The sequence below is a fragment of the Oncorhynchus gorbuscha genome, linkage group LG18 (genome assembly GCF_021184085.1).
Source record: "Oncorhynchus gorbuscha isolate QuinsamMale2020 ecotype Even-year linkage group LG18, OgorEven_v1.0, whole genome shotgun sequence".
Lineage (NCBI taxonomy): Eukaryota > Metazoa > Chordata > Actinopteri > Salmoniformes > Salmonidae > Oncorhynchus > Oncorhynchus gorbuscha.
The window spans coordinates 72,725,026-72,735,934 of record NC_060190.1 but is presented as its reverse complement, the minus strand read 5'-3'; the positions used below and the strand labels follow the sequence as shown (position 1 = coordinate 72,735,934).

General features: G+C 45.4%; 1 protein-coding gene across 9 annotated transcripts in view; it reads right to left on the bottom strand.

Moving 5' to 3' along the window:
* LOC124003041 (R3H domain-containing protein 2-like) overlaps positions 1-10,909 on the bottom strand; it is a 103,715-nt gene that overhangs the window by 53,592 nt on the left and 39,214 nt on the right. For all 9 annotated transcript variants that reach the window (XM_046311016.1, XM_046311019.1, XM_046311020.1 and 6 more), the window contains exon 4: positions 769-810. In XM_046311016.1, the coding sequence (XP_046166972.1) occupies positions 769-810 (42 nt within the window). The remainder of the gene's footprint in view (positions 1-768; positions 811-10,909) is intronic.

Below are 10,909 nucleotides of genomic sequence, written 5' to 3'. Positions count from 1 at the left end.
GACTAAGCCACTCGGGTGGGAGGGGACTAAGCCACTCGGGTGGGAGGGGACTAAGCCACTCGGGTGGGAGGGGACTAAGCCACTCGGGTGGGAGGGGACTAAGCCACTCGGGTGGGAGGGGACTAACCCACTCGGATGGGAGGGGACTAACCCACTCAGTGGTAGGGGCCTAACCCACTCGGATGGGAGGGGACTAAGCCACTCGGGTGGGAGGGGACTAACCCACTCGGGTGGGAGGGGACTAAGCCACTCGGGTGGGAGGGGACTAAGCCACTCGGGTGGGAGGGGACTAACCCACTCGGATGGGAGGGGACTAAGCCACTCGGGTGGGAGGGGACTAACCCACTCGGGTGGGAGGGGACTAAGCCACTCGGGTGGGAGGGGACTAACCCACTCGGATGGGAGGGGACTAACCCACTCAGTGGTAGGGGCCTAACCCACTCGGGTGGGAGGGGCCTAACCCACTCGGGTGGGAGGGGCCTAGCCCACTCAGTGGGAGGGGACTAGCATGTAAATTGTGAGTGTACACACACACGAAAGCCGACTTCCATAAATACCCTACGTATAGGCTGTGTGTGAGCTCATGGCTAAGCAGGCCTCACCTCTGCAACTGTTCCTGGTCTATCTAACCTGCTCACTAGGATTAGCCAACTGTGGGTCTAGTAATGCTAAGTAGGACCCTTTATCTAACGGGTGGACTTTAATCCCAGGATGTGGGAAACGTAGACAACAACATCAACACAACAGACAGGATAACGCCGTCCTTACCCTGGCCCTTTTCCTGCCGTGTCCGTGGTTCTGAGTACGCCTCTGCAAGGGAAGAACATCTGGTCATACAACGGAGCACTAGCTGTACTCCAAACCATTTACAATGTCAAAGAAATATGTCAAAACCATATTTTAGTGAACAAATGGTTTGATTTCGTTGTTTAATTATTGGGAGATTACGGTGGTTGCTGTGCTAACAGATTATTTAACTTTCTATACTGTTTCTGGTAGATATTTGTTGAAGCTGAAGTTGACGATAAAACCCACAATGCAATGGCACAGTCGTGAAGGCACAACAGTTCCTCTTCCCCCTCAGGAGGTTGAAAATGTTTGGCATGGGCCCTCAAATCCTAAAAAGGTTTTACAGCTACACCTCTTGAGAGCATTTTGACTGGCTGCATCACTGCTTGGTATGGCAACAGCACCGCCTTCGATCGCGTGGCGCTACAGAAGGCGGTGCGGACAGCCCAGTACATCACTGGGGACGAGCTCCCTGCCATCCAGGACCTCTCTTTATCAGGCGGTGTAAAAAGAAGGCCCAGAAAATCGTCAAAGACTCCAACCACCCGAGCCATAGACTATTCTCTCTGCTGACGCACAGCAAGAGCTACCGGTGCTTCAAGTCTGACCTCAACAGGCTATTGAACAGCTTCTATCCCAAAGTAATACGATGGATAAATAGCTACACAGACCCAGTTCACCTTGTATCTTTATTGACCTTTTACTTCAAAATTTTCACATTCAGTCATGGACAAAAGTTGAGAGAATGACACAAATATACATTTTTCACAAAGTCTGCTGCCTCAGTTTCTATGATGGCAATTTGCATATACTCCAGAATGTTAAGAGTGATCAGATGAATTGGAATTAATTGCAAAGTCCCACTTTGCCATGCAAATGAACTGTATCACCCAAAAAACATTTCCACTGCATTTCAGGCCTGCCACAAAAGGACCAGCCAACATCATGTCAGTGATTCTCTCGTTAACACAGGTGTGAGTGTTGACGAAGACAAGGCTGGAGATCACTCTGTCATGCTGATTGAGTTCGAATAACAGACTGGAAGCTTCAAAAGGAGGCTGGTGCTTGGAATCATTGTTCTTCCTCTGTCATCAACGGTTGCCTGAAAGGAAACATGTGCCGTCATCATTGCTTTGCACAAAAAGGGCTTCACAGCCAAGGATATTGCTGCCCGTAAGATTGCATTCAAGATTGCAATCAACCAAGATTGCCATCAACCATTTATCGGATCATCAAGAACTTCAAGGAGTGCAGTTCAATTGTTGTGAAGAAGGCTTCAGGGCACCCAAGAAAGTCCAGCAAGCGCCAGGATCACCTCCTAAAGTTGATTCAGCTGCAGGATCAGGGCACCACCAGTACAGAGCTTGCTCAGGAGTGGCAGCAGTCAGGTACAGGGATTGGACTGCTGAGGACTGGGGTAAAGTCATTTTCTCTGATGAATCCCCTTTCCGATTGTTTTGGTCATCCGGAAAAAAGCTTGTCCGGAGAAGACAAGGTGAGCTCTACCATCAGTCCTGTGTCATGCCAACAGTAAAGCACCCTGAGACCATTCATGTGTGGGGTTGCTTCTCAGCCAAGGGAGTGGGCTCACTCACAATTTTGCCTAAGAACACAGCCATGAATAAAGAATGGTACCAACACATCCTCCGAGAGCAACTTCTCCCAACCATCCAGGAACAGTTTGGTGATGAACAATGCCTTTTCCAGCATGATGGAGCACCTTGCCATAAGGCAAAAGTGATAACTAAGTGGCTCGGGGAACAAAACATCAATATTTTGGGTCCATGACCAGGAAACTCCCCAGACCTTAATACCATTGAGAACTTGTGGTTAATCCTCAAGAGACGGGTGGACAAACAAAAACCCATAAATTCTGACAAAGTCCAAGCACTGATTATGCAAGAATGGGCTGTCATCAGTGACCCAGAAGTTGATTGACAGCATGCCAGGGCGGATTGCAGAGGTCTTGAAAAAGAAGGGTCAACACTACAAATAATGACTTTTTACATCAACTCTTGTAATTGTCAATAAAATAAGTTCGCTAGAGAGCATTTGGATGATCCAGAAGAAGATTGGGAGAATGTCATATGGTCAGATGAAACCAAAATATAACTTTTTGGTAAAAACTCAACTCGTCGTGTTTAGAAGACAAAGAATGCTGAGTTGCAATCAAAGAACACCATACCTACTGTGAAGCATGGGGGTGGAAACATCATGCTTTGGGGTTGTTTTTCTGCAAAGGGACCAGGACGACTGATCCGTGTAAAGAATGAATGGGGCCATGTATCGTGAGTTTTTGAGTGAAAACCTCCTTCCATCAGCAAGGGCATTGAAGATGAAACGTGGCTGGGTCTTTCAGCATGACAATGATCCCAAACACACCGCCCGGGCAACAAAGGAGTGGCTTCGTAAGAAGCATTTCACGGTCCTGGAGTGGCCTAGCCAGTCTCCAGATCTCAACCCCATAGAAAATCTTTGGAGGGAGTTGAAAGTCTGTGTTGCCCAGCAACAGCCCCAAATCATCACTGCTCTAGAGGAGATCTGCATGGAGGAATGGGCCAAAATACCAGCAACAGTGTGTGAAAACCTTGTGAAGACTTACAGAAAAGGTTTGACCTCTGTCATTGCCAACAAAGGGTATATAACAAAGTATTGAGATAAACTTTTGTTATTGACCAAATACTTATTTTCCACCATAATTTGCAAATAAATCCTACAATGTGATTTTCTGGATTTTTTTCTCATTATGTCTGTCGTGGTTGAAGCTATGATGAAAATTACAGGCCTCATCTTTTTAAGTGGGAGAACTTGCACAATTGGTGGCTGACTAAATACTTTTTTTGCCCCACTGTATCTACCTCACCTTACATATCTACCTCCCATACACATATCTACCTCCCCTATACATATCTACCTCCCCTATACATATCTACCTCCCCTACACATATCTACCTCCCCTACACATATCTACCTCCCCTATACATATCTACCTCCCCTACACATATCTACACATATCTACCTCCCCTACACATATCTACCTCCCCTACACATATCTACCTCCCCTACACATATATACCTCCCCTATACATATCTACCTCCCCTACACATATCTACCTCCCCTATACACATCTACCTCCCCTACACATATCTACACATATCTACCTCCCCTACACATATCTACCTCCCCTATACATATCTACACATATCTACCTCCCCTATACATATCTACACATATCTACCTCCCCTACACATATCTACCTCCCCTACACATATCTACCTCCCCTACACATATCTACACATATCTACCTCCCCTACACATATCTACCTCCCCTACACATATCTACCTCCCCTACACATATCTACACATATCTACCTCCCCTACACATATCTACCTCCCCTACACATATCTACCTCCCCTACACATATCTACCTCCCCTACACATATCTACCTCCCCTATACACATCTACCTCCCCTATACATATCTACCTCCCCTACACATATCTACCTCCCTATACATATCTACCTCCCCTATACATATCTACCTCCCCTATACATATCTACCTCCCCTACACATATCTACCTCCCCTACACATATCTACCTCCCCTACACATATCTACCTCCCCTATACATATCTACCTCCCCTATACATATCTACCTCCCTATACATATCTACCTCCCCTATACATATCTACCTCCCCTATACATATCTACCTCCCCTATACATATCTACCTCCCCTATACATATCTACCTCCCCTATACATATCTACCTCCCCTATACATATCTACCTCCCCTACACATATCTACCTCCCCTACACATATCTACCTCCCCTATACATATCTACCTCCCCTATACACATCTACCTCCCCTATACATATCTACCTCCCTTATACATATCTACCTCCCCTATACATATCTACCTCCCCTACACATATCTACCTCCCCTACACATATCTACACATATCTACCTCCCCTACACATATCTACCTCCCCTATACATATCTACCTCCCCTACACATATCTACCTCCCCTATACATATCTACCTCCCATACACATATCTACCTCCCCTACACATATCTACCTCCCCTACACATATCTACCTCCCCTACACATATCTACCTCCCCTATACACATCTACCTCCCCTACACATATCTACCTCCCCTACACATATCTACCTCCCCTATACATATCTACCTCCCCTACACATATCTACCTCCCCTACACATATCTACCTCCCATATACATATCTACCTCCCCTATACATATCTACCTCCCCTATACATATCTACCTCCCCTATACATATCTACCTCCCCTATACATATCTACCTCCCCTATACATATCTACCTCCCCTATACATATCTACCTCCCCTATACATATCTACCTCCCCTACACATATCTACCTCCCCTACACATATCTACCTCCCCTATACATATCTACCTCCCCTATACACATCTACCTCCCCTATACATATCTACCTCCCTTATACATATCTACCTCCCCTATACATATCTACCTCCCCTACACATATCTACCTCCCCTACACATATCTACACATATCTACCTCCCCTACACATATCTACCTCCCCTATACATATCTACCTCCCCTACACATATCTACCTCCCCTATACATATCTACCTCCCATACACATATCTACCTCCCCTACACATATCTACCTCCCCTACACATATCTACCTCCCCTATACACATCTACCTCCCCTATACACATCTACCTCCCCTATACACATCTACCTCCCCTATACACATCTACCTCCCCTATACATATCTACCTCCCCTATACATATCTACCTCCCCTATACATATCTACACATATCTACCTCACCTATACACATCTACCTCCCCTATACACATCTACCTCCCCTATACACATCTACCTCCCCTATACACATCTACCTCCCTTATACACATCTACCTCCCCTATACACATCTACCTCCCCTATACACATCTACCTCCCCTATACATATCTACCTCCCCTACACATATCTACACATATCTACCTCCCCTACACATATCTACCTCCCCTACACATATCTACCTCCCCTACACATATCTACCTCCCCTACACATATCGACCTTCCCTACACATATCTACCTCCCCTACACATATCTACCTCCCCTACACATATCTACCTCCCTTATACATATCTACCTCCCCTTACATATCTACCTCCCCTACACATATCTACACATATCTACCTCCCCTATACATATCTACCTCCCCTATACATATCTACCTCCCCTACACATATCTACCTCCCCTACACATATCTACCTCCCCTACACATATCTACCTCCCCTATACATATCTACCTCCCCTACACATATCTACCTCCCCTATACATATCTACCTCCCTTATACATATCTACACATATCTACCTCCCCTACACATATCTACCTCCCCTACACATATCTACCTCCCCTACACATATCTACCTCCCCTACACATATCTACCTCCCCTACACATATCTACCTCCCCTACACATATCTACCTCCCCTACACATATCTACCTCCCCTACACATATCTACCTCCCTTATACATATCTACCTCCCCTATACATATCTACCTCCCCTATACATATCTACCTCCCCTACACATATCTACCTCCCCTACACACATCTACCTCCCCTATACATATCTACCTCCCCTACACATATCTACCTCCCTATACATATCTACCTCCCCTATACATATCTACCTCCCCTACACATATCTACCTCCCCTATACATATCTACCTCCCCTATACATATCTACCTCCCCTACACATATCTACCTCCCCTACACATATCTACCTCCCCTACACATATCTACCTCCCTACACATATCTACCTCCCCTACACATATCTACCTCCCTACACATATCTACCTCCCCTACACATATCTACCTCCCCTTACATATCTACCTCCCCTTACATATCTACCTCCCCTACACATATCTACCTCCCCTACACATATCTACCTCCCCTACACATATCTACCTCCCCTACACATATCTACCTCCCTTATACATATCTACCTCCCTATACATATCTACCTCCCCTATACATATCTACCTCCCCTACACATATCTACCTCCCTATACACATCTACCTCCCCTATACATATCTACCTCCCTTATACATATCTACCTCCCCTATACATATCTACTCCCCTACACATATCTACCTCCCCTACACATATCTACACATATCTACCTCCCCTACACATATCTACCTCCCCTATACATATCTACCTCCCCTACACATATCTACCTCCCCTATACATATCTACCTCCCATACACATATCTACCTCCCCTACACATATCTACCTCCCCTACACATATCTACCTCCCCTACACATATCTACCTCCCTATACACATCTACCTCCCCTATACACATCTACCTCCCCTATACACATCTACCTCCCCTATACACATCTACCTCCCCTATACACATCTACCTCCCTATACATATCTACCTCCCCTATACATATCTACCTCCCCTATACATATCTACACATATCTACCTCACCTATACACATCTACCTCCCCTATACACATCTACCTCCCCTATACACATCTACCTCCCCTATACACATCTACCTCCCCTACACATATCTACACATATCTACCTCCCCTACACATATCTACCTCCCCTACACATATCTACCTCCCCTACACATATCTACCTCCCTTATACATATCTACCTCCCCTACACATATCTACCTCCCCTACACATATCTACCTCCCCTACACATATCTACCTCCCCTACACATATCTACCTCCCCTATACATATCTACCTCCCCTACACATATCTACCTCCCTACACATATCTACCTCCCCTACACATATCTACCTCCCCTACACATATCTACCTCCCCTACACATATCTACGTCCCCTATACATATCTACCTCCCCTATACATATCTACCTCCCCTATACATATCTACACATATCTACCTCCCCTACACATATCTACCTCCCTTATACATATCTACCTCCCCTACACATATCTACCTCCCCTACACATATCTACCTCCCTACACATATCTACCTCCCTTATACATATCTACCTCCCCTACACATATCTACCTCCCCTATACATATCTACCTCCCCTATACATATCTACCTCCCTTATACATATCTACCTCCCCTATACATATCTACACATATCTACCTCCCCTACACATATCTACCTCCCTTATACATATCTACCTCCCCTACACATATCTACCTCCCCTACACATATCTACCTCCCCTACACATATCTACCTCCCCTACACATATCTACCTCCCTACACATATCTACCTCCCCTACACATATCTACCTCCCCTACACATATCTACCTCCCCTATACATATCTACCTCCCCTACACATATCTACCTCCCCTACACATATCTACCTCCCCTTACATATCTACCTCCCCTACACATATCTACCTCCCCTACACATATCTACCTCCCTTATACATATCTACCTCCCCTATACATATCTACCTCCCCTATACACATCTACCTCCCTATACACATCTACCTCCCGTATACACATCTACCTCCCCTATACACATCTACCTCCCCTATACACATCTACCTCCCCTATACATATCTACCTCCCCTACACATATCTACACATATCTACCTCCCCTACACATATCTACCTCCCCTACACATATCTACCTCCCCTACACATATCTACCTCCCCTACACATATCTACCTTCCCTACACATATCTACCTCCCCTACACATATCTACCTCCCTCCCCTACACATATCTACCTCCCTTATACATATCTACCTCCCCTTACATATCTACCTCCCCTACACATATCTACACATATCTACCTCCCCTATACATATCTACCTCCCCTATACATATCTACCTCCCCTATACATATCTACCTCCCCTATACATATCTACCTCCCCTACACATATCTACCTCCCCTACACATATCTACCTCCCCTATACATATCTACCTCCCCTACACATATCTACCTCCCCTATACATATCTACCTCCCTTATACATATCTACCTCCCCTATACATATCTACACATATCTACCTCCCCTACACATATCTACCTCCCTTATACATATCTACCTCCCCTACACATATCTACCTCCCCTACACATATCTACCTCCCCTACACATATCTACCTCCCCTACACATATCTACCTCCCCTACACATATCTACCTCCCTACACATATCTACCTCCCCTACACATATCTACCTCCCCTACACATATCTACCTCCCCTTACATATCTACCTCCCCTACACATATCTACCTCCCCTACACATATCTACCTCCCCTACACATATCTACCTCCCTTATACATATCTACCTCCCTATACATATCTACCTCCCTATACATATCTACCTCCCCTACACATATCTACCTCCCCTACACACATCTACCTCCCCTATACATATCTACCTCCCCTACACATATCTACCTCCCCTATACATATCTACCTCCCCTATACATATCTACCTCCCCTACACATATCTACCTCCCCTATACATATCTACCTCCCCTACACATATCTACCTCCCCTACACATATCTACCTTCCCTACACATAGCTACCTCCCCTTACATATCTACCTCCCCTACACATATCTACCTCCCCTACACATATCTACCTCCCCTACACATATCTACCTCCCTACACATATCTACCTCCCCTACACATATCTACCTCCCCTTACATATCTACCTCCCCTACACATATCTACCTCCCCTACACATATCTACCTCCCTTATACATATCTACCTCCCCTATACATATCTACCTCCCCTATACATATCTACCTCCCCTACACATATCTACCTCCCCTACACATATCTACCTCCCCTATACACATCTACCTCCCTATACATATCTACCTCCCTTATACATATCTACCTCCCCTATACATATCTACCTCCCCTACACATATCTACCTCCCCTACACATATCTACACATATCTACCTCCCCTACACATATCTACCTCCCCTATACATATCTACCTCCCCTACACATATCTACCTCCCCTATACATATCTACCTCCCATACACATATCTACCTCCCCTACACATATCTACCTCCCCTATACACATCTACCTCCCCTATCCACATCTACCTCCCCTATCCACATCTACCTCCCCTATACACATCTACCTCCCCTATACACATCTACCTCCCCTATACACATCTACCTCCCCTATACATATCTACCTCCCTATACATATCTACCTCCCCTATACATATCTACACATATCTACCTCACCTATACACATCTACCTCCCCTATACATATCTACCTCCCCTATACATATCTACACATATCTACCTCCCCTACACATATCTACCTCCCTTATACATATCTACCTCCCCTACACATATCTACCTCCCCTACACATATCTACCTCCCCTACACATATCTACCTCCCTTATACATATCTACCTCCCCTACACATATCTACCTCCCCTATACATATCTACCTCCCCTATACATATCTACCTCCCTTATACATATCTACCTCCCCTATACATATCTACACATATCTACCTCCCCTACACATATCTACCTCCCTTATACATATCTACCTCCCCTACACATATCTACCTCCCCTACACATATCTACCTCCCCTACACATATCTACCTCCCCTACACATATCTACCTCCCCTACACATATCTACCTCCCCTACACATATCTACCTCCCCTATACATATCTACCTCCCCTACACATATCTACCTCCCCTACACATATCTACCTCCCCTTACATATCTACCTCCCCTACACATATCTACCTCCCCTACACATATCTACCTCCCTTATACATATCTACCTCCCCTATACATATCTACCTCCCCTATACACATCTACCTCCCCTATACACATCTACCTCCCGTATACACATCTACCTCCCCTATACACATCTACCTCCCCTATACACATCTACCTCCCCTATACATATCTACCTCCCTACACATATCTACACATATCTACCTCCCCTACACATATCTACCTCCCCTACACATATCTACCTCCCTACACATATCTACCTTCCCTACACATATCTACCTCCCCTACACATATCTACCTCCCTCCCC